The sequence below is a fragment of the Myripristis murdjan genome, chromosome 12 (genome assembly GCF_902150065.1).
Source record: "Myripristis murdjan chromosome 12, fMyrMur1.1, whole genome shotgun sequence".
NCBI lineage: Eukaryota > Metazoa > Chordata > Actinopteri > Holocentriformes > Holocentridae > Myripristis > Myripristis murdjan.
In genome coordinates, this window is record NC_043991.1 from 4,908,005 (window position 1) to 4,934,023 (window position 26,019).

General features: G+C 39.8%; 1 protein-coding gene across 2 annotated transcripts in view; it reads left to right on the forward strand.

The window, feature by feature from the left end:
• The window catches only part of vldlr (very low density lipoprotein receptor), a 99,728-nt gene that overhangs the window by 41,714 nt on the left and 31,995 nt on the right, over nt 1–26,019 (forward strand). For both annotated transcript variants that reach the window (XM_030065926.1, XM_030065927.1), the window contains exons 6-14: nt 1,725–1,887; nt 3,535–3,657; nt 6,577–6,699; nt 11,622–11,741; nt 14,152–14,277; nt 19,306–19,477; nt 20,629–20,853; nt 22,253–22,371; nt 23,200–23,339. In XM_030065926.1, the coding sequence (XP_029921786.1) occupies nt 1,725–1,887; nt 3,535–3,657; nt 6,577–6,699; nt 11,622–11,741; nt 14,152–14,277; nt 19,306–19,477; nt 20,629–20,853; nt 22,253–22,371; nt 23,200–23,339 (1,311 nt within the window). The remainder of the gene's footprint in view (nt 1–1,724; nt 1,888–3,534; nt 3,658–6,576; nt 6,700–11,621; nt 11,742–14,151; nt 14,278–19,305; nt 19,478–20,628; nt 20,854–22,252; nt 22,372–23,199; nt 23,340–26,019) is intronic.

A 26,019-nucleotide genomic window follows, 5' to 3' on the forward strand; every position in this document is an offset into this window, starting at 1 on the left:
CTGGCGCCATGGAGGGCCAAAAGGCTGCAGGTTTTCAATCCAACAAAAAACTCCACCAGGTGATTTCACTGATCACCCCACCTTCAAGCAGAGAGGCGGGACTAATCAGTGAAATCACCTGGTGGAGTTTTTGGTTGGAATAAAAACCTGCAGCCTCTTGGCCCTCCATGGCACTAGTTTGACACCTGTGTTCTAGACATATAACTCCAGTTGACCTGATTCAATTTCCTTGAGATTCATGTCACTGTAATTGTGGGCCATTATGTTTTATTTGGTCTGAAATGTCTGTAGGCGGAGGGATTAAAGTCTCGTTCACCAATCCGTCACTTGTGCCTGGCCAGACGCTCTGGCGTAGTTTTCAGTCGACACAGTAGCTACGTTAGTCACTTTACAGCCGAGCGCTACTGCAAATGAGTCTAACATAGCAGCTTTACCCACCTACAAAAATGTCCCTCAATGTTGACATTCTGTGCCGGTTATGCCAGTTTTGTTGGTGAAAGGAACATAACAAATGCAAGAGCTGTATATTGCCAAAAAGCCAGTGGTCAGTGGAGTCGGGATAATTCTAACAAACTGACCAGGGGTCCTTTGTAGCAGGGTTTGTTGAAGTTGAAATTAAACTTTTGCCAAATCCGGCCGGCAGAAAATCTCAGAAATGCCTTCGGTGCACAACACTGCTCTGCGTTATGTTTGTAGTTTTTAGTTTGTTTCATAGCGGTGTCTGTAACGTTATTGTGCATTTTCCTGTGTTAGCTAGTGATAGCCAACATGCTATGATCTTTCTGGTGGTGGCAAAGCTTGATTACACTGACAGCGTTTGACCGGCTGTACAGCAGCTCTGATCGGCCCAGTCAGTTTTTAGGCTGAGAAATTGCAGTTGAAAATCAGACAAACTGAATCGCTCAAAACTAAAGTGGACTTTCAATTCACTTTGATTTTAAAGTTAGTAAGTACATTTTTGCTGAAGTATTGCACTTATTTTAGGTTATATCCATTAGAGTGCATATTTTATAGGTTCCATGTAACCATTATAAACTGGACTGTCATAAGCTGACAAATTTTGAGCCTTTCACACTCACAGTGACTGGCCAGCTGGCAAAGATGTGAGGAGTAATCTGCCATAGAGATCTCAAAGGAAAATAGATGTAAGTCTTACATCTAACAAATATGACTTCTACTCATTTACATTCAAATGAGTTTCTTTTCCTTTTACTTAAGCAGAATTTTTTTGTCTTACTTCTGCTTAATTAAAATATCAGCAAAGCAAGAATTGCTCTACCAATAAAGTGTTTCTGTTTGTTTCTGTTTCTACTTGAGTAATTTCTAGTCCTTTTTCACCAGTGCTAGAGTCCTTCTGTTTATTCCAAACTAAGAAAAATGAAAAATGCATCACTTTGTTTGCAGCTGCAAAGAGCTGCTAGACACTGAGTGTTTAGAACAGTCTGCAATAGAGTAGTAAAATGGACATTTATTTGTTTGTTTTATTGTCAGTTTTTATTTATGTGAATGGCATGGATTATTACTTCAAGGATCTCTTCCTCATTTTCTCATTACAGTTGAAAATAACATCAACAGTTATCCTCCTCCTCCTCAAAACTAGAAACTGAAGAGCAAGGACTTTAATGTGCAGTCTAAGAGACATGAAATTCTCTCTCACTCACACGTTCATTCTCTCTCTCTCTCTCTCTCTCTCTCTCTCTCTCTCTCTCTCCCTCGCCATGCAGGATCAGTCAGACGAGTCTCCGTCTCGGTGCGGCCGCCACCCGACGCCGCCCGCCAAGTGTTCGTCCAGTGAGATGCAGTGCCGGTCAGGAGAGTGTATTCACAAGAAGTGGAGGTGTGATGGAGACCCGGACTGCAAGGACGGCAGCGACGAAGCAAACTGTCGTATGTACAGCGTCCTCTGTCCAGCACACACTCTGTACAGTCCACATGCTAAAGGTGGTGTGTGGATTGGACACACGAGTTTTGCACCAAAATGTTAACTAACTTGGCCATCCCCGGGGAAACGTTTGCTTTTCACAGCCAATTATCAGCTTTATCAGCTCTGTGGTTTCTGAATGTTGACGACTTTGTTATACGCAGAAACAGAACGTTATCAGGAGGCTGTTTCAACCAAAAATTCACATTTGAAAATGTAGGGATTTCGATTTTATCTTGTGAAATCTTTAGCTCCCCTGCAAGATTTGCAAAACATCTTGTTGTGGTGTAAAATGTAGAGAAATTGTGTTCAGTGGACCAAACACTCAAAATCAAACATTCAGTCCTTGAAATTCCTTTGTACTGAGTCCGTGTGTAAAACTGGACCTCATTCTTGTTTTTTGCTCACAAAAAAATGTGTTGGAGGTGCTAGTTATGGTTCTTGCTGTTGAGAATAAACAATAAAGTTCGACACGGCGAGTGCCAGGAACACGCCGAGCTCTCAGCGTCTGATCGGCTCGTCCTCACAGTTCAAAATGTCAGGAAACAGAAGCCGGCGCTGCAAGGGGCCGAGGCAGACTCACAGCTTTCAAACGATACTGAAGTCCAGCTGCAGACGCCTGACCGCTGTCCCCCTTCTGTCCACATAAACAATACAAAAATTAACTTACGGAAAATGACAGGTTCATGGTGCTTTGTGCTGTTGCAATGAACAAAAACAGCAGTCTGAAACTTATTAGAGCTAGTTGAGATGTGCCAGGAGTCACTTTTGTACCAAACGTGCGTTTGTGTGTGTGTTTACACCTCTAAGGCCAGGAACTCCAGCTGCTGCTCCTTGACGTGCTCGGTTTGAAGAACATTTTCTGAATTTGGAAAAGATCCGGTTTAGAGGTGGAATTGCATGTAGAAACAAAACAAAACTCTGAAAATCACCGTCAACGTGGTTACTCTGTAGACGCTCGTTCTAAATTAACTGTGAACTTAAGTTTTGAGAGCCACTTAACAGTAATAGTGTAACTTTCAGCAGGTGGCTCTTTTCTTTATTCAGCCGATCCTTTTTTGTTTTGCCATGATATTGAATTTTATTATTAATGTATTTTTTCTTCTATTCATTATTGATCTTATAATTTACTCATGAATTTCTTTCTTTTCTTTGCCTACCTCCTTCGCCTCATTTGTCACTTATTACATAAATATGTACTCACTCCCTTATCTGTATGATTTTTTTCCGCATTAACATAGTTATCGTCCCTCATTACATATCACCATATGACTGTCATTGTCATACATACATATTCCCACTATACTCAACACCAGATTCTCTACATGTGCATAAACACATGCACAAAACATTCATGCAAACACGTATAGCTATAAGATTTTGTTTATTGTGCCCACCCGTTATTTGCGTAACTTTTTCCGTATCGCATCATCGTCTTTCCGTTTAGTTTTTGTCCTGCCCTGTTCTCTTGTGTTTTGTCTCGCTCTGCCTTTCACCTTTCCTGCACTTACACACCTGTATACACCGTAAACACTGTTCACTTGTGGGAAAAGAGAAACGGATGAATGTACATATAACGCTGTGTGTGTGTGTGTGTGTGTGTGTGTCTACAGCTGTGCGTACCTGTGGACCGGATCATTTCAAGTGTGACGATGGAAACTGTATTCCTGGCGGCAGACAGTGCAACGGCCTCAGAGACTGCGCCGACGGCTCGGATGAAGTCAACTGTAGGAACTGTAAGTGGCATGAGTGTGTGTGTGTGTGTGTGTGTGTGTGTGTGTGTGTGTATTTTAATTGACAAATGCTTTCACCTCCGGGCTTGCTTGGATACAAAACCACAGTGTTTCTTTTGTTTTTGTGTCATGAATTGCTCGGTTTGTGTTTCAAAGTGTTAGGGGGGAAGAGCAAAAGCAAAAAAAAAAGATGTTTTTGCATTCCACCTTAAGGTGTCCTGAGGTACAACAGCACGGTGTTTTTATTTATTTTGTGTGTGTGTATGTGTGTGTATGTGTATGTAGATGGGTTTCCAAGTATATTCCTGAGTGTTTTTACAAACAAATGCTCTCACAGTCCACCTCAGGTGTTTTTATTTAATTTTATTTTTCTGTGTGCGCTCACTAGACGTTATCTGTGAGGAATAAAACAGCAGTCAGTCCCATTAGCTTGTTTCCTTGAGTGCAGTTGTTTTTGCCCCGGAAAGAAGAAAACATTTTGGTTGTGAAAACTTCAAAGGAAAAACAAACAACAAAACAAACAGAAAAACACGTCTGTGCCGTCAGATGGAAACCTTGTAGCCAGTGGGCGATCGATTTAATCAGATATATTTAAGCAAACAGAGACAAGCAGACATCATTAATGGTAAATAAATGTTCATTTAAGTCAGTGGTTCCCAAACCAGTCCTCAAAGCCCCCCTGTCCTGCAGGTTTTTGTTCCAGCTCTGCTCTTGCACACCTGACCCAGTTAAGGCCCTTGCACCTTCATGCACGCCCTCTTCAGGTAGATCTGTTTCAGCCAATCAGCATGAAGCCCTTAAATGGATCAAGTGTAAAAGAGCAGAGCTGAAACAAAAACCTGCAGGACAGGGGGCCCTTGAGAACTGGGTTGGGAACCACTGATTTAAGTTTAGCATTTGTGTCTTATTTGTGATTATTATTAAATTGTGCTATTTTAACATCAAATTTAGAAAAGAACAACATGATATCAGCATTATGAATCGTCCATCAGCCACCCTGCTGTCTAAATATTGGCATCGGCCATTGAAAAACACATCAGCCGACCACAACTTGCAGCTATAATCTGTGGGATTTTGTTGTTTAAATATCGGCCAGTTACAGTTTGACAGTTTTGACAAGTTTCTTCAGCGACTGCACTCAAGAAACCTGTTCAGAACTGTCAGATAAAATAAGACTAATGGTTGCCAAGATAAAAACAAGGCTGCTGACATTTAACAGCAACAACAACAACAATAATAATAGAATAGCACTTTTTAAAAGAGTTACAAAGTGCTGTGCATACATACAAAAGGATAAAATAATAAAAGTCATGGGGAAAAAGACAAAATGCCAGTTAAAGCAAGACGCGCCGCAGGAGCAATTACTAATTGGAGTGTAGAAACAATAAAATGAGCAAAACAAACAGACAAAGGTAGAATAAATAAGGAAAAAAGAGGGGGAGTGATTCAGCAGGCTGACCTCCTCTGGCAGGGCATTCCAAAGTCTGGCGACTCGAACACAAAGTGCAGCGTCACCTTTTAGTTTTTAGCCGTGACTTTGGGACTGACGACGGGTTTTGAAACGTTTTGATCGCAGCAGGTTTTTCGCCCAACATCTGCGTTCAGCACATTCTTTCCCCTCCTCGCTCGCTCACAAACGAGCCCATTCATTATTTCCTCTCCAGCTTTTAGTTCATGTGCCGCAGCAAAATGGAAGAGGATGGTGAGGCTCATGGTTGTTGGTGGCAGCGGGGAATCTGTCAACATTAAACACGGTCAGACACACAGGCTGACGTGCAAACACCACACACACACACACACTCCAAATTAATAATTCATTTCATCTCCACAATAGATCTCTATAATGTCCTCACAAAGATCACAGGTCGGTGGGTAATCTGTGAACACAAAAACAAGAAGGAAATCATCATTTCTGTCTGCACTGTTTGACGTAATGAGTGCAGCGAACGGCTTTGATGGACTGAACTTTTGCACTGGGAAGAATATTGAGACACCCAATTAGTCTCTCTCACACACACACACACACACACAAATGCTCAGTGCTCTTAATATTTTGATTTAGTTTAGATGGGACTTTCATGATTGCATTCAGCTGTAAAAGCAGAGAATTTTTTTCTAGATGAGAATAAGGCAAATAGTGAGTCCTAAACATTAAACAATATTATGTTAAAACAAAAAAGCAACTAAACACTGAAAAATAAAACAACAAATACGAGGGTAAAAATGAGGCATCTGATAGATTTAGATCTTAAAACTGAAATGCAGATGCACACATCCATTTCCATAAAGTTTCCTCATAATATATCAGAGTATTTTAAATGAAATTCTCAAACATATACAATATCCAGATACTACTTGTTTATTATAAGTTCGTTTCCCTAAAATACACCAAGCTGTGGATCCACCATCTTGTAGAGTGCAATAGCAAGGAGAAATTAGGTTTTATTGTAATTTTAATACATTGATACCCCCAAAATTTCTCAATGTAATAAAGTACGAAGCAATATTTCATATACTGATATATTATCATATGCTAACTGGCTCTTTACATCCTAGATTGTTATAACAAATGTACAAAGATGTGTCATGACGTCCCAGTATGTCTTTTTTTTTTAGATTTATTATGAAGATTAAAACTAAAGAATAGAAGGTAAACTGATTACAGTAAGATACAATAAAACACACATTCAGCAGTAACATAGCTACAGGAAATTAGAAAAGGACATAGTAGTAAAAAGAGGAAAAACAAAACAAAAAAAATGAGTGCAGATTTGTTGCTGAATGATCCAGGATTGGGTCGCCCTCTTAAAAGCGGTGAAGTTTGCAGCAGATGTCAAGTGATCCAGGTAGCGAGGTCCAGGACTCCCATGTGAATCTCCTCTCTGTTGATGTTTGTTTGTTTTTTGTTTTTTCCCGCCTCAGTGACTCAGTGCAACGGACCAGACAAGTTCAAGTGTCGCAACGGGGAGTGCATCGAGATGAGCAAGGTGTGCAACAAGGCCAGGGACTGTTCTGACTGGAGCGACGAACCCATCAAGGAATGCAGTGAGTACAAGAACAGCTGGCCCACAGCTGGACGGGGTTTTGTTTTTGTTTTCACCCCACTCTGTTTGTTTGCTAGCAGGAATATCTCAAAACTTTCGGGAACAGATTTGCATGAAACTTTGTGGAAAGGTTGGATTCATCTTCACATTGATTGGCCAGAGAAAGGGTGTGGCGGTGGGTGTGATTAACTTTTTAGTGAATATCCAACATGTGGGACTGGTGCGTCTTGACAACAGCACAGTGTTGGGGGAGATTTGCGCTCCACTGGCTGTTTTCTAGTTTCTATGAGATTTCTGAATGTCTAGCACAGAATTCACCTGGTAGAATAAACAACATTTAATTTTAGTGTAAAGCTGCACCTGGTGTCTCTGCACGCTGGCTGCTTGAAAAAGTTAACTTCAGTGTAGAATGATTATTATTTATTATTTATTCAAGGTTTATTTTACAGCGACTGACAGCTATCCACTGCAAGTATCTTAAGGCTCTTTATTCTCCCTTTACATATGAAGATAAATACGTCCATTTCAAAAGATGTACCCGTCCCAAACACTTCCATGCATCGTTTATGTTTGCATGGATGTTAAACAATAAAGCCACTAGGGGGCAGCTCGGAGTCAAAAATTTCTGACAACAACAAACATGGACGTCGTAATGACGAAAAGAGGCAAAAAAAATAAAAATAAAAATAATGAATCAAATCAAAATCAAATCAAACTTTATTTGTAGAGCACTTTTCATACATGAAATGTAGCACAAAGTGCTTTACATGTTAAAAACACCCCCCCCCACCCCAACCTCTAGACCCCCACCCCACGATTCTCTCTTACACACACACACAGACAACACATACACACACACACACACACACACACACACACTCGCACACACACAGACACACACACACACACACATACATACACACACATGATGAATATATGCAATATTTTCAACGTTTTTAAATGAGTTTGTCATACACTCATGTTTGTTTATTTTTATTTATCTTTTGGCTTGTTTTGTTTTTGCTGTATTTTTTCTTTTGCACCGCCTCGTTTTATTGTCTTAATGCTTCATTTCTTTGTAAGCGTGTCGTCTTTGTTTGTTTATGACTTGAAATAAAGATTTACTTCATCCGTATCCGTCAGCTTCCTGAAAACGTTCACAAATATGAACGAAATGAACGCAGACTACAGACAAAAGGCTCCGTCTGTATCTGTATTTAAAGTTGAGTGTAAGTGAGCCTTTAGTGTTGGTAGCCGATGCTGATTTGTAGTCTGTCACTACAAGGTCTTTTGTAAAAAAGAGATTAAAACAGTAAATAAAAAAAAAGAATAGAAGGTAAACTGAAAACAGCAAAATACAGTAAACCAGACATTTCACAGTAACATAACTACAGAAAATGAGGAGAGGACATAGTTGTAAACAGAGGAGAGGAAAAAAAAATGAGTTCCAGGATGATGACAGCAAACTGTACACAGCTCGCTCATGTTTACCAACCCAGGCTCTGTGTGTGTGTGTGTGTGTGTGTGTGTGTGTGTGTGTGTGTGTGTGTGTGTGTGTGTGTGTGTGTGTGTGTGTGTGTGTGTGTGTGTGTGTGTGTGTGTGTGTGTGTGTGTGTGTGTGTGTGTGTGTGTGTGTGTGTGTTTGTTGCTTTATAGCAAAGAGACGAGGGAGGATAAAGATCTAATGTTTCTCTGGATGGAGTAGCTCACTGCTGTTTAGGAGACAGCTTGTGCTTTGCTCTTAAATTTTGATTTGGGACTTACTGTGTGTATAAAAGCGACGAGAGAATTTAATTTGGGCAAATCTGCAGCATCTCAATTAGTGGGGACGGGCTGCTGTTGTGTTGGGTTTAGATTTTAGGCTGATTTTTTGATGTGTATTTTTACATGAATGTTGCCTCCTGCAGCTTTAATGTGTGCTGCTGCTCACTGTGAGAAAAGGAACGGCTAAAAAATTCTCTTTGATGTATTGAAGAACATTGCCAAAATATTTTTGTGCTTTTATTAAATGGACATGGTGAGTAGAATACTGAATTTTGTAGCGCAAACAGGACTGGCATATCTAATGTAAGTAATCCACTTTAATGTCTTGAAGAACTTGTTTTCTTTTTAAAAATTTGACTGAGCCTCAGCTCTCTGCGTTTGAAGTCGACTGCAGTGTAGTTTGATAAGATATAAATCCTGAACGTGTTTGTTCACTAAATGCTGCTTCATACCGAGGGAAAGAAAGTTGTTTCTTTTTTCTTTTCTTTTTTTTTTTTTTATCAAAGAACAAAGTAGGTACACTCATAAACACCTGCCCTGAGCACAGACAGAAAAATTGGACACTGTGTCTTTCTAAATAATGTAATTAGTCCTGGAAGAGCTTGCTACTAGCTTGTGAAACAGAAAAGCTTTGTGTTTTTATTTTTTTTTAATTAAATGACACACTGAGTAGATAACCAAACTTGTGCTTGGGGGTTTAAAGTATATTAAAAACTGGAGAGAAGCAATACTACATATATTTTTTTAGGTGTAAACAGTTCATGTATTGGAGAACTTGCTGCTGCCTGAGCTATGAACTCGTCTCCTTTTAACTTTTTTGTTTTTTTTGCATATTGGAGTGAGTTTTTATTTTTTTTATTTTTTTAAATGTACACTCTCTGATCATTTTTGGTTTACTGTACTGTCATTGCACAGTTTAATAGTAAATAATAGATTGAATCAATATGTGACTCCCAGATAATGAGCTGCACACCAGCCTTATTAATCCAACTTCATCACTTGAAAAGCTTGTTTCTCCAAGTGATCTCCATCTCATCGTTGTCTGCTGCTATTGATTTTATAAAAAAAAAAAAAAAAAAAAAAAAAAAGTTGAGAAGCCAGGCTTGAAACACGGACATCTTGGTTTCATTTTTGAGCGACTTGCTGTTTTCTTTATGCTGCAGTAACGCCGCTGTAGCCGCTCTGGTCATGTTTGAACCTCCGTGTTTGGATGCTGAACAATGTGCAGACCGCACAGAAGTCCTTTTGTGTATTGATCGATGTGTTATTGGCTGATGTAAACATGGAGGAACTATCAATAGCCATTGTCATAAACCTCACTGAATCAGACACTGAAGCCATCTTACTTCTGTCGAGGCTTTCTGATTGATCAAAGCTGGTGGAACGACGCCAATCGATCACCAAACAAAGCATGTTGAGCTGCACTTTATGAAAAATTAGACAAGTTATTCCTCGTTAATCGATGAGGCAGAGGAAGCCAGTCTGCAATTTAAAAAAAAAAAAAAAAAAGTGTACTCGTTGACTCGTGTGACGTTCACTGCGTTGTTGGTGTTTTTGTTCAGGTTTTGCTCAATTGTTGCTATTGTATGAGTTCTTACACTTGATGACCTGCATCGCCACCAGCCTCATGAAATTGTATATGAATAGCAATCACCTAGCAACAGCCTCGTAACACCCTAGCAACCAGGGCTGCACCCTGAAGTCAAATCATCAGCCAGACTTCTGCATTCGACGCAGAGGGTGGGGACGAAGAGTGTTTTTTAATATAAAAGCAAATGGGAATGGAAATGAGGAAATGGAAAATACGACATGAATGAAAATGGGAATGGAAAAATATTACGATTTATATCCTTTTAGAGTTAATTAATTGGACTAATTAACTGGAGAATTGCGAACGACAGTGCTGAAGCCACTCTGCTCTTAATTGATGTGAAAACACGTTGCATACAATTACACAAAATGAAATCATACCCACAGGACTGAACAAAAAGTTGATGAAAAATAAGAATTCCTAGCTATTCTGTCACTGATCATTTTTTTCTCTGTAATGGATGTGATTTTTAAAATGTAGTGAAGTCAAGCAAAAATGTGCTCAAGCAAAAGCAAAATTCGTGACTTTAAAAAAATACTCAGAAGTACAAGTACACAAAATAATTAGTTACTGAAAGCTTTTAAAATTTGTTTGCCTATTACCATTCAACAAAAAAATAATATTAGCCCTCACCAAACCATCACCCTAAACTTGACCGTGAACTCTTATCTCCACTGCTAGCTGCAAGGTAAACGTAAGACGGGCCAATAAAAAAAGTGAATAAAAAGCAAAACTAGACAAATTTTATGTTGTACTAGCAAGTAGCAATTAAAAACAGCAGACATTGAGCAGCTAATTTAAGAAATAAGCATGACTTAAATGCATGAATTAAAAGCATGACTTTAAAGAGTTCTTATATATGACTTTGAATTGAGGTTTCCTTAGTGGGCTATACTAAAAAAGCCAGTAACAAAAGCTTTAGACCAGTGGTGCCCAACCCAGTCCCTGTCCTGCAGGTTTTGGTTTCAGCTCTGCTCCTGCACAGCTGACCCAATTAAGGCCCATGCACCTTCATGCACAGCCTGTTCAGGTACATCTGTTTCAACCAATCAGCATGAAACCCTTAATTGGATCAGGTGTGGAAGAGCAGAGCTGAAACATAAACCTGCAGGACAGGGGGCCCTTGAGGACTGGGTTGGGCACCACTGTTTTAGACAAATGTGTATTTTAGCTTTTAACTGTTACGGGTGTGATGGTGGAACAATAGAAAGAGACACTGAGCTTATGCTTGGTAGACAAAATTAGTAATTTCAGGGTTACAAATGCATTAAACAGCGTGTTATGCAATGTAGGATGATGCCTTTGGCCGATAGGATACAGCGAGGAGATTTAAAACACCTGGACTAATATGAAATATATCCTATATAACCTAAGGTTGTGCACAAGTTAAAGTATCCTTAATAACAATTCCTAATTAATAGTCTTCAATCACCAGTTCCTCATTCATGGCACTACAAGAAAGGCTCTTATAATTATAAATCCAGTATGCTTCTTTTCATTTTCTTACCAGATTTATATTCCCATCAGTCTCTCATATTATCGCTGCCCTCTCTCCTCCTGTGTCTCAGATCTGAACGAATGTCTCTTGAACAACGGCGGCTGCTCCCACATCTGCAGAGACATGGTGATCGGCTTCGAGTGCGACTGCACGCCTGGACTGCAGCTGATAGACCGCAAGACCTGCGGAGGTAAGTAGGGAGTGTGGCACTGTTAATTAAAAAGCACACAGGCCAAAATTAACACCATGTACCCACCACGTGCAGGTAAATTTTAGGTTTGGTAGGTACATAAATTGGGTTTGCCAGCCAGGTGGCCAGTAAATAATCTGGGATTACAGCATAGACCCAGGTTTCAGCGCTGTTTTTTTATTTCAATCGACTGAAGCCAATGTGACCCTCACTCACCACCGTACCAATGGTCAACCAATCCAATCAAAGCTGCTTACTGCTATTTGTGCGCTCTCTACACCATGTCTGTCTGTGTTTTTGGTGTAAGAAACATTTGTGTTACATGTTATAAGAGATGTGGTGACACAAAGCCTCCAAAAAGAAAACGTAACGGTGAAGAGAAACGTCATGGAGGTTTGCGCTTGAATAACTGGTTCCCTGAGCTCCTGGCTAAAATATGAAGCTCAAAAGCACAGTGTGATGCTGTTTTATGGCTTGTAAAAAAAATTGTTTATTTGCCATTGGTAGGGGAGCCAAAAAACTTTAATTTTGGGCCCTGAATATGCGTGAAACTTTGTCGGTGGGTCGCTCTGTTTTGACTGTGGACAGCGGCAGAGGCTTTGTTCACATCTCTGTAGAGGCTGATGTCCACTGATGTTGCTTCTCATAACTTTACATTCTTTTTACAACATGAGTACTGTAGCTAGCTAGAAAGTCCTGGTTAGTCAATTAAAAAATAAACAAACAATGTGTCAATGTGTTAACTTTTATGTGTTATGTGTTTTAACTTTTTGAGACCTTAATTTCTGTAATTTTTCTAGTAAAATATGGAGAGAACTTGGGAGGTCTTAATGATTTGAGTCCATTTTTTCCCATTTTGCTTGTGTTAGGTCAGTGTTTTGTTTAATCAACAAAATCACATCAGCAGTGAAATGAGGTAAAACCAAACTTTTCTCAGTTGACAAGCATGTCCAGCTTCCAGCGGCCATGTTTCCCCGTGCGCTCAGCTCTTCATGAAATTATTTGACTGAAATTATTAACTTAATGATGGTATTTATTAGTGTGAGTGGTGACGCTGTTATCCATTTTTTTTCTTCGTCAGACTTCTTCATTAAATTGCTGTTCCTGTGGTTTTGCATTTTGGACTTAATTGCAATATTTTCAGCATTTTCCTTTTATGTTTTATCTCTAAACTTAAGAGAGGTGCACTGCTGTGTTGAAACTGGTACGTGCTATGAGTGCTGGATGCTTTCTTACAGCGGGTAACATATTTTTTTATTGTGCTGTTGCAGCCTCAAAAGGGGATTTAGTGTGTAATGTGATTGGTCATGTTCTAATCTTTTTCTCAAAGCTGAAATCCTCTCGGTTCTGCTTAGGGAGGCACTGATCCAACTCGGAGTGTTGGTACTGAGCCAGTCTCGGCCTCAAACACTGGATTGGATATTGGATAATACGTATAATCCAGTCTGGAATGACCCCTGTTGGTTTCATATAGGTATTTGCCCTCCTGCATGTAAACCTACCGTCAACCTGCTGAAACCATCAACAGATTCAGAGTTCAAGCAGAGGGAGGGTGTAGCAAAACATTTCCATCAATAAAACGTGAAGCTTCAGATTTTCATTCTGCGTATCCCAAACTCACGTCAGCTTACAGTCAGTGTCTCTCAGGTAATGTCAAGTAAGGAAATTATTTATACAAGTAATGTTTTTTTTTCCCAAAATGTGCACACACTAGGGTTTGTTTCTCCTACCTGGTTCTTTGTGATTTTTAAAATCAGTTACGTCATTTATCTAATCTGAGTGTTGATCCATCATTGAAAATACAACATTTGTGGCATCGTCTCATTGACTGAAAGGGGTTTGCATGTCATATATAGACACTTACCAGCACAGCATCATATGAGTACTGTGTTTTTGCTTTTATTTAATTTGTCTTTTTTCCCCACAAACAATTGTTAAAGGTTTAATTCTAAACAATTCGATTCAGTAAGCAGATTCAGCGCTGGATTCAGATTCAGTAAACGCCTCTGAACCCTCTGAAAGATTGGGAATATGTCTGTAATAACACATAACATCAATTTTTTTACTTGTTGTTCAGCTGACACTGCCAGAAACAAAATGCCTGCTGTGACATTATTAGCAGAGTAGCTAAAACTTTCTGTCCAAAGAGGCAAAAACATGACTTTAAGTCAATCACAGGATCAATGCTGCAAAGAAGACAAATGACCACACATACAGCTCAAAAATGTGGCTTAGTGCTGATTTTAGCTAAATACTGTTTAAAAAGATGTCTTTTTCTCAAGGCATGTTGTGCTGTGTTTCCTGTTGTATGCACAGCTACATGGAATTAAAAGCCGACTTGACTGATCATATGCCACCTGTCGTTCTCTCTCTCTCCGTTCCCCGTCTTCCTCCCTCGCTCACTGTGCAGACATCAATGAGTGTCTGAACCCCGGCATCTGCAGTCAGATCTGCATCAACCTGAAGGGAGGCTACAAGTGCGAATGCCACAACGGCTACCAGATGGATCCAACCACTGGAGTCTGCAAGGCCGTCGGTGAGTTAACAGCTGCAGCACCACCAAAATAAATAAATAAATAATTACTAAGGTTGTGACCTCCAAGAGGGAAGAAGTTCAACTCATGTTTGATATCACTGCTGTCCAACCTAAACCTTGTATCCCCTTAAAATCAAACTAACAAACCAAAGGAAACCAAGGAACATGGTCTTGTCGCTATAAGTTGACGACATTTTTCAGTTTATATAATCAGTTTTTTAAAGGTTTCATGACCCCAAAGGTTGTAGAACTTTCTGAACCCAAAGAGGAGCATGTAAATACTCAAATTAAGCTATAACACTAAAATCACCAAATTTGGAGGTACAACCAACAGTTAAGAATAAATGTTAATTATTGCCTAAGGAAGAAAAATACTATAAATTATTATTATTTTTTTTTTTTTTAAATGACTTGTATTGTGGTAATGTAGTTTCCATATTTCTCAAATCATCTTGTGTAATAAGTGTAGAAGCCTTAAATTCATCATTCCCCAAGAGAAAAGCTTATCACAAAACATTTATTTATTTATTTATTTATTTATTTTAAATAAAACACATCCTCCCACAACTTTCTGAGGGTTTTCTGACCCATGAATTGAGAGTCTCTTTGGTGAAATACACCACAGTGAAATCACTTTTTAGAGTTTGCAAGGTTGTCAGTGAATTTGACCTATATAGTTTCCTGAAATGTACGACATTAATGGTGCACATCGAATCAAGAAAGAAGCGACTGTGCAACTCACAGCACTCAAATAAAGCGTTGGGTGCATTGGACAAATAGGCAGAAGGTTGCCGGATCGAATCATAAGACCAGGCTGGCCTGGAAATTTTGGAGTATGGGGGAGTGAGATGAAAAAAAGTGAACAAACACTGACACTGTCCTCAAAACGTCAGCTGAGCAAACTTACTGCTCCGTTAGAGAGGCCTGGTCGGCTCTCAGTGACCAACATTTGCACAAAAATAAACACAATGTCAAAACAGAAAACCAGGGGAATCTGAGATCATGGAAAACTTGATATTCTTCAGATGTATTTGGGGCGGCTCGGGGTCCGGCGCTGCAGCTGGGGGATGTGAGTGCCTTTCTCCTGTCAGATCACATGTTGTCGCAGATCAGACGCAGTCAAAAGGCTTTATTGTTTTGGTTGTTGACAATGACTGTCACTGTGCCCTCAGTCTGCCCTCCCGTCCACTTCATTTGGTAAAAGTTCCTCTTAAAGTGAAAAAATATCTGACACTAGGTGGCACACGTTTGATGAGGCTCAACAATTCTGATCATTTTTTAACCCTCATGCTCTCCTTGACCATTTTTTGGTCATTTCAGTTGTATTTTCTGCGGTCATTTTGGCTGTGATCATTCCACAGCCTTGAAATTAAGTAGAGATGTGTAGTTTTCATTAAAATTTGAGTTTCTAAAGAATTGTAATTACAACACCTTTCTACACTGTCATTAAAAAAAAAACACAGTTAAGCCTCCTTTGACCATTTTTTGGCAGATTGAAATACATTAAAATCATGTTTTTTATTATTCCATAAAACAAAATTAAATGAAGTTGATTCTCCAAACCTTTTCTCTTGAAACAAAGGTTATTGACGGTGATTCTCAATTCTATTCCCATTTTCGTTATAGTGATGCATTTTCATGTTCGTTCGTGCACATTTGTGCACGCGTATGCACGCATATGCACAAGCTAGGGAACAAGAGCCTGTATGATTGTCCTGACTTTTTTTCATTGCTCTTATGTGTACAGGCACACTCATGCAAGCCGTGCGTGCACGCACATGTGCGTACATGTGCGTACATGCATGTGCATGCACTGTGCATGTGCATGCACTGTGCATGAGGGGAAACTGGCCAGGGATCTTGTGATTCTAACAGCTTTTTTTCCATTCTCTTGAAGTCTATTTCAAATAAATGGATCAAACAGCAGTACCGTCTCAAAGTTTTTCAACATGAATTCATGACCCCTTGCCCCACAACAACACTATCTAGCGCAGCGAAAGTGCAAAAATCTAAATAAGGCTGTCTGAAGCAGGAGTCTGCTTATGCAGGTGCGTAAACAATCTAAACTTATAAATACAGCCAGCTCCAGAATTATTCATTTCTTCCCTGTGCGTGAGAGCAATCATGCAGGCTAAGGATTTTTATTGAAAATGAAACTTCGATGGAGACTGGGGAGATACATATATATATATATATATATATATATACATATATAGAATGGAACAAAATGCCAAATGGAAAATTCCAAAATGGAAAAATTGATAAAAAATTCATAATTTTATGAAAGAATGAATGCATGACCAATTTTTGGTCAAAGGGTGTTATTAGGAACTTTTCCTTAGGAGAGCACAAGGGTTAAATAAATCAGCTCCTTGATGATTAACTGAGCAGGTCTGCTGACGAACATGGGAGGTGCAGAAGACTCTGAATGTGTCTGTGCACTGATTTTCAGAGTTGCATTTTTTTGATGAGTTAACATAGCTGTCTAGCAGGCACACGTGGTTCGCATTAGGCAAAAATGAACACTTGCACTGCTGGTAATCAAACTAAACCATGTTGGTACAGTAGGGTGCATGAAGTGTTGAAACCTGATTGGCTGTTTGTGGTAGGGGGTCCAATCCAGGCCTAATTCTCAGCAGTGTGTTAGCCCGGCTGTTGCTGGTGAACACAGGTTTTCCTCCTTCTTCTGCAGTGTCTTCCTGGATGCACTGAGCTGATTACAGTGCAGCGCCACAGTGGTGTGTGCCGGTACTGCAGTCAAATAAATTCTATTGTAGTGTTCATCACTATGAGCCAAATCTCCTTACTAATGGTTGATAACACATTGCTGTGTATTTGATTAGTTCAGGTTTTTCAAAACATTGAAGGAGTTCCCACAGCAATTTGCTCTCCCGCACTTGTTTCTGTGAGAAACCTACTTAACCTGCAGTTTAAATAAATTGCTTTGGCATACACACAAATTTAATGGATTTTGTGTATTTTTGCTCTTTTTAATTTAAGTTTTGTGTGGTTTACTACAGCCTTATGTAACCTTGAACATGATACCAGCAGCAAAAATTATAATAATGATAAAGGAAAAAATAGCTGGTGTGGGATTGGTACCCTGTATCGGTCGATACCCAAAGCCCATGTGTCAGAATTGGATCTGAACTGGAAAAAATGGATTGTGCATCCCTAGTTTGTGATGTGGTGTCCAGATTTTTTCTGTTGGCTCGCTTTTTGACAGTCCACACACCGGACGAGTTTTCCTGTTCGTTGAGCTCTTTAGGAAACGAAGGCACTGCTGGTGACTTGTTGAATGGAGTGAGAGTACACAGTCAGAAGGCAGATGGGGACAGAAGTGAAAGGACAACAAGTTAAAAACTCAAATGCACATCAGCTCCGCTTGCCCCCTGTCTTCTTAAATATTTTCCAACCCGCTGAGCAGGAAATTTAAAAATCGTTCCTGCTGCTAAGAGAGATGGAGGAAGCCAGTGAGCTGTGGAGAAGCTTTTACTTGGGTTTGCATTAATTTTTTTTTTACGTGTTAAAAGATACATGCCTGTTCTGCGCAATGAGTTGTGTGCAATGCATGACTGTGACTTTAACATGTAAATATTGTATGTAACTCGCTGGCTTGTTCATTCTCCTTTCATTTGAAACAGCCGTGGCTTTTCAAATGTAGCAAAAAGACAAATACTGAGAAAAATCAGGTTTTACATTTTTACCTTTACCAAGGAGGCTGTGTTTCCACCAGATTGTCTGTCTGTCAGCACGTTATGTCAGACCAAACCTATTAACCAGTTTCCATCAAATTTAGCGAACTAGCGGCCTTGATTAGATGAGATTTTGATGAGACTTGGGTGTGTCTGTGGCATTTTCACAATTAGATAATTTGTTAGACAGAACTTTGAAACTGTTGGAGAAAAATTCGATTCCACTGGATATGTTTGTAGTGTCAAAGTCAATTTGAGTGACAGGGATTTTTAAGGGAGGATCTTATAGCAAGTTTGTTTACATTGGTACTGCATTTCATGGAGGATCGCCAGTTATCTTCGACTTTCCAGTCCAACTGGGGATTCCAATTTCTGTTACCGTCAGAATTTAAATTTATATCTTAGGAATGCAGCTTATGCTCTCGTCAGTCATGAGTCATGAGCGTAACTGTAGAGAAAACTCAAGGACATAAAAAACATCACAAATGCTAAATAATAATGACAAGGTATATACAGTATATACAGTATATCCTAGAAAACCTGGAGAAATTTACAAAATTCAGCACTGGAACATCTTGAAATGGATAAAACAAAAATGTGCTGACAAGGCATTGAAAACATGATTTATGAATTCCTAAAATAATCTTATTTCATGCTGCAAATGATAAATTGGACAATGATATTTCTTTATATATCTCTTTCTTTCTTTCTTTCTTTCTTTAGTATTTGCTGTCTCATTGTAACTTAAACTCCATCGTCCGGTGACTGTGTGAAGCTTGTGTAAACGGCACATAATTTCCTGTTTGGTTATGCAAGCAGGCAGAAGTTAACAATGCACAATCCATTACACTTAAAAGTTCACTGGTATGTTGGGTCGGTCCATGCCATTTTGCTGTGGATATTCAGTACTGAAGTGCTTAATTGTTGGTCATGGGTTTTTTTTTTTATCTGGCTGGTACTGGAAAAGTCATGAAAATTTAAAATTACTACGGCATACAAGCCCTGAAGGAGGTCGAGAAAACGCAACATTGCCCTCAATAATAGCTGTAACAAGTACTGCTGTCTTCATATAATGATTGATTTCTTTTTGTATTTGGAGTATAACAGCTAAGAAAAAAAATCTATAAATAATTAGCCTCCCTTCAATACACCAACACATTAATTAGGTAATCATTTCACATAAAGGCCCGGAGACATGGAGGAGGGAGACCTGAGGGACTTATTGAAGAGATGAGCTGTCAGATCGGCCTCCGGTTTCCATGTCTTAATTTATCCTTTTTAAGCAAATCATTTGAACTGGACTTGACTTGCTTCCTCCTCCCGTCCATCGCAGGCAAGGAGCCCTGCCTGATCTTCACAAACCGTCGTGACATCCGCCGCCTGGGTCTCGAGAGGAAGGAGTACACACAGATAGTGGAGCAGCAGAGGAACACAGTGGCCCTGGACGCCGACTTCAACCAGCAGATGATCTTCTGGGCCGACCTGGGACAGAAGGCTATCTACAGGTAGGGTTACACACACACAAAAAAAACCAAAAAACGCACAGGATCATATAAAAGCTGGGGAACGGTTGAGGCGGTCAACACAGCGTTTGGATGTACAAACAGGGAGTTGGAGAACTGAGACTTGAGCAGGACAGATTATCTAATATGTTAAAGGTTTACAGATACAACCTTAACTGCACTGATGGATTTGCAGACCGATCTGAGGCACCTGGATTAGGCATTCATTCAAATTAAAGTTTACAGAGCAGAGAGGCAGAGGAGTTACATTACTAAGTTAAATTGATGATGATAGATGATGATGTTTCCATTATAATTTGGACCTCCTGTCCTGCAGTGGATTTTAGTTACAAGCCTAACCTATCCTAACCCCCTTTTTTTTTTCTCCAAATTACCTCCATCTCTCCTTCGGGAGTTCACAGCTCATATCGACCGGATCCCTCCTCTCTGATTTTTGCCGGTCAGGTTAGGGTTAGGAAATGTAGAAATGAAAAAGTACTCTGAGCAGATCTCTCCAGCCACAACTCGCAGGGCATATTAATACACATTAATAATATAATACATCCATGGCATAGATACCTGTTCATTCATATTAGAGCCTGCAGGTACCCAAGACATTAGGCTGTCTGATGTCATGGAAACATCATCTGTTATGCTGTTAAAGTGTATATTACTTCATTCTTCACTAATCACCTAGTGTGAGCATATTTACCACTGGGAGACAAAATCTGTTATCCCTGTCATTATATGTGATGCAATGAGTTTCCAAAATCAGTGTTCCCAGCTGCAGCCGGGGCCAGGTCCCCCATTCTTCATTTGTCTTTATTAATTATGCTTATAGTGTAAACATACTGAAACCAAGATGGAAAATTGATTCAATTTGTTAAGAAGAAGGCAAAGGCTCTTTGTCTTTTCAGCCATGGTGGCTCATGCCAACTACCTCGTTGTTATTCTTCGGTTTATTCCAAGAAGACGGTGTGGAACTCATCACTTCCTGTGCAGCAGAGGAGGTTTCTCAGAAATAGCGACACAACAAGTTGAATTACTGTGGCGATTAAATAAATTGGTGCTGGAGAGTATTAAAACAGACATTTATTTATATGGAAAATGTGGTTCATTATCAGCCTGTCTTACCCGTTCTGTTGTTCTCCCAGCACCGTGCTGGACAAACGAGGAGAGGTCGGCAGCCACAAGACGGTGATCAAAAATGTCCAGACTCCTGTAGGAATCGCCGTCGACTGGATCTACAAGAACCTGTACTGGTCGGACCTCGGCACCAAAACAATCGCCGTGGCCAACTTCAACGGGACGAAACAGAAAGTCCTGTTCAGCAGCGGCCTCAAAGAGCCGGCCTCCATCGCTGTAGATCCGCTGTCAGGGTGAGTGGAGGCTCGTGTGTTTTTGTGTGTTTGATATGGGCATGTCAAGCAAAAGTGCTGTATCTGTTGTTCTTTTTTTAAGGCAAGTCCTCAGTTGCATAAATTATTTAATATGTTTTTTCTTTGTGACTATTTGAAAATTCAAAAATCAAAACCCATCCCAAGTGTATATGTATTCCTGTTTGGTATATTGCTGCATTCACATGAAAACCTTGTACTTCCAAAATGTTAATGTCATTAATTAATTCAGCTGAAGGTTTTGAGTTTTTCTCTCTGTGGTTTTTGAAAGCATTTCATAACAGGCTGTCTGCAGCTCCTTTTTGTAAAAAGTCTTAAAATGTCTTAAATTCAGTTTTGCAAATGTTATGCCTCAAAAGTCATTACAGAGTCTTAAATTGGAGTTTGAGGTCTTGATTCAGCATAAAATATTTTATCTTATTTCATTTATCCCTGTGTTTCTGTGTACTTTTTGTATAGTAACTCGGCTCACTTTATACTTAGTGTAGAGGGAAATCCTAGAAAGTCCTTAATACTTACCTGTGAAGTTAAAATACATTTCATTTCATTGAACCATCTAGCTCCTAACGACCATATTCCTTCCAAAAATTTACATCTGCACTCAGTCTACAAAGGATTTATCTTTACATTCACCTGAAATGCTGATTTGTGTGATTTTGAAAAAGATTCGTCCCAAAAAAGTCTTAATTTTCATTAAAATCTGTCTTAAACGGGTCTTAAAAAGCGCTATATTTAACCCTCTGAAACCTGTAGACACCCTGCATAAATCTGAGGGACTTATTTGTCCCAACCCATGGAGCAGGAATTACTAATCCCAATCCTTAGAACCCTTCTGGTTTTCATTTTAGCTGTCTGGTCAGCGATTACTTTCTTATTTTTTTTGTACATATCTGGAATTAATTAGTTGGTAGGATAGAAAAACAGCAGAGCTCTTGGTTCTGATGAGTGTGATGGAGAACCGCTGCCTTAGAGAGAACCATGTAATCCTATGCTGTGACAGTCACAAAGTGGCGTTTATGTTGAACAAGCTTTGATTCCCTAATAAGAGGCGATCAAGCTGAATTTTCTTGTCTTTCTGGTGTCATGTCAGACAAATTTACAAGCCTCACCAGCCTGTGTAAACTGGTGTTTGACGTGGTGTTAAATTGTCCTTACTTAAAGGCATAATCTGACTAGAAGTTGGTGAACGTGAAACGGCTGTAGATTAGATCTGATAAGGAATCTAGTAGAATCTCTTTTTTTTATGCCTGTTCCATTCATAAAATGCCATGTCATGATGCTGTTTTTAAAATGTGTTTTATTTGAAGAGGGTATAGACAGGGACTGGTCCATTTCACTGTGTGTGTGTGTGTGTGTGTGTGTGTGTGTGTGTGTGACGTAGGTTCCTGTACTGGTCAGACTGGGGCGAGCCGGCAAAGATTGAGAAGTCTGGTATGAACGGAATGGACAGGAAGGTTCTGGTGGAGACGGACATCCAGTGGCCTAATGGAATCACACTAGGTAGGAAAACACACACACACACACACACACACACACACCATATTCATTATAGCTGTTGGATAGTGGTATTTCTTTTTTTACTAACAGCTGGAACTACTTTGTTTTAGTATCACTACGCAGCAGCTCCCCTCAGCACTGTGCAATTATTCACACACCAGGTATAGGAAGCCGTTGCGTAGTGATACAAAGTAGCTCTACCACTTCGCATGAGCAGGTGTGTATAACCAAAATATTCCAACATCTCATCATAAAATAATTTTTCAAATGCATTGAACATCACAGATGGATTTATATTCGGCAGTGTGAGGGTAGCAGAGGTGTCAGTTTTCTCCTTTTGCTTGCTACAGCAAACAGACGTATAAAAAAAAAAAGCAGCCACGCCGTCTTGCGCTCTCTCTCTCTCTCTCTCTCAGCGTCCAGGCTGTGGTGCAACCATCGATTTTTCCCGCATGATGAAATGTTGCATTGATTTTGTTTTTTTCTTTTTTTTTTTCTCCTTCACCCTCCTTCGTTCCTCTTTTATTTCTGCTCTCCATGCCTCATCTTCTCTCTGTGCGACTCTTCTTCTTCCTCCTCATCTGGCCCTCCCGCTCTGTCTTCACCTCTCTGGTCCCATTTCCTCCATCCAACTCTTTTTTCTTTCTTTTTTTTTTTTTTTTTTATTCATGTTCATCTTCTCCTCTCTCCATATTGCTTTCCCTCCTGTTCTTTCTCCCTTCGTCTCATGCTATTTATTTTTTAACTTGAAATTTTTTCCCCTTCACTTTCCCCCTCGATTTATTCCTCCTCATCTCCTAACTCCTCCCTTCCTTCTTTGTCCCTCACCAGATCTGATCAAGGGCAGGTTGTACTGGGTCGACTCGAAGCTGCACATGCTCTGTAGCGTCGATCTGAACGGAGACAACAGGAGGAAAGTGCTGCAGTCTGCGGACTACCTGGCTCACCCCTTCGCCCTCACTGTGTTTGAGGTACAGCTGACACCTTCTCTTTTTTTCTCTCCCTCTCTCTGTCTAAAGAAATGTATTGCAATTTCAATAGGTGGGTTTCCATCCACCTGTTTTTATTCGCATTTTCAATTTGCGCATTAAAAACCTGAATGGAAACACTGAAAATTCGAAAAAAAAAATCTCCAAATATCGCAAAAAACTGTTTTTACACTTGGGGGAGGTGGAAAAGTTGGTGCATCGATAAAAGGAAAACGCGAACAAGTTGCTATGGAAACAGGTTTAGCGAATAATCTGTGACGTTCATGATCACGTGACTTCCGTTCCGCTGTACAGAGGAAAAATGGCGGCAGACGACAACAACAGCCGGTTTGTTTGGACCGAAGAAGAGACTTTCACTTTTCTTGAACTAATTTAAGGAAAACAACAAAGTTTTGATTTTTGACTGAGGCGCCTGTAACGCGTCGTCACGGTGCGCCCTCTTCTTCTGCAGCGGTATAATATCATGTAATGGAGAATTAGCACCACCTATTGCTCGACTCGATGAACCAAAGTGGATGGAAACGTTCATAAATTTGTATTTTGTTTTGCCAATTTTCTGAAAACTTGGTTAAAATTTGCGATATATTTGGATGGAAACCCGACTAATTTGTGCCTCCTGGAGATAAATGGCGAGACGATGGGTGTGGTAAGCAATCAGCACTGACCAATAAGAAGAGTGTTCCAGTAGTCTTAACAGGCTTTTAATTTATTCATCTAGTTTTTTTAAATAACTTTTTTATTTGCATAATTTAAAAATAATATGCTGCATGCATATGCTGTTGAAATATTTTAAATGAAGATTTCTTAAAAATGTGTCAAATCCACTCCCAGTGTCAAAAAAGACAGGATTTTATATTGGATTTTTCTTTTTTTCTGGCATTGCAGTTTAAAATCTGAAATTAATTGGTAACATCTGTTTTTTAAATAATGAACTGACTGCCTCCCACGTTAATGTCACGCAGCTAGCTGTCCCTGTACCCTTGGTGGCATGGGGAAGTGCAAATTCAGTGAAAAATTTGTGGGATTTCCTGTGGTTCTGCTTCGCTTCGTCCATATCCATAAGCTTCCTGAAAACGTGCACGAATATGTACAAAATGAACGCAGAGTACGGACAGGAGGCTCCAACCGCATCCGTGTCCGTATTTAACGATGAGCATAAATGAGCCTTTAGTGTGGCGTTCATCTAAAATCCAGCTAAAACCGAGCTGTCGAGTGGAGCCGTGCACAGGTGTTCGGTTCTCTTCTTGCTTTTCTGTTCGGTTTGTTACTTCTGTCTCATTTGGCTGACAACATTTTAAAGTTCCTGTGGAGCTTCGTGCCTGTCAGTCGGCCTCCCCGGTGCACGTGTCTCCACAGACGCCAGCGTCACGTCTACTGAGCAGACGGGGCGAGTTTTAGCTCACTTTTCAGAGCATGGGGTGCTGCTTCGCATCTATGACACTGTGTCCTTTGATTTTTTTTGTTTTTGTTTTTTCCTAACCCCAAAACAGTCGGTAGCATTACAGACCTTTCACCTTCAAAGCATCCGATTACCATATTATCTTAATCACTTAGGCACTCTTCTTTCGCACACAAGGCAGATTTATTTTGAAGGCACACACTTCATTTCCTATCTGAAAAATAACACTCCCAACGTCAAAGCTACAGATTGTAATGCAGGAAATGTAAAATAAACAATACAGTTACATCTGATACAGGGTAATTTAGAGGCAAGTCTGTTAGAGCAGCAAATTCTGTTTTTATCTGATATAATTATGTGATTTTTCAACTGCAGTGGCTAATCTGTCGCAAAAAAAAAAGTATTTTACCAGTGCATATTTTTAGTTTCAACTTGATTGAGATAGCAGTGCTGCAGACTAGTGAGGCGCAGCCACTCTTACTGTTTTGATAGTGGCTCTGCCCTGCTGTTAGTCCATTCTGCACAGTTTGCATAAAATCATACCATGGACAAAAAAGATTAAGCACACAGAGAGCAGACCGTAGAATAAAACCAGTTGATGCGACCAAAATTAATTTAAGAATAATATATTGATGGTGATGCAGGGGCTTTATTTGAAACCTGCAGTGTGTGTGCACGCTGTAGGGGAGATCTGATGGTATGTGGCAGGTGAGAAATGTTGAGATATTACGTTCTGTAATCTCATTAGAAACCCAGAAACATGAACATTTGGCTCTCACATTTTTCTCTCACTCACACCCACTCACAGAACTGCTCAGTGCGTCACATCGTCACACAGCAGATGACAGTTTGCAGACAGAGTCACTCTCGTTTGCCGTGTTGAAAGAAGAATATCAGACCCAATCCTCTCGTGTCTGAACATTGTGCACAGTTTGAACAGTAAGCAACACCCAGTTGTTTAGCATTGTTACACTAAGTCCTGCACTGTACACTAGAGGAAATCATGGAAGACTGTTTCATGTAAATGAGTCTGTTTTGTTATATTCTATTGCTGATGGGTTTATTTTTTCTGGTGCACAGGAAGTGATGTGTTAATGTGGAACAAACAGAAGAGGAAGAACTTTTTAGTTAACATGAGCAGTGATAAACACCATAACCATGTCCCAAAAACATACAAATACTAAACAGTACCTACGGTATATAATCATCTCCATAATATACTCTTTTGGCAGCTGGTATAGCAGAAATTCAACATACGACAAT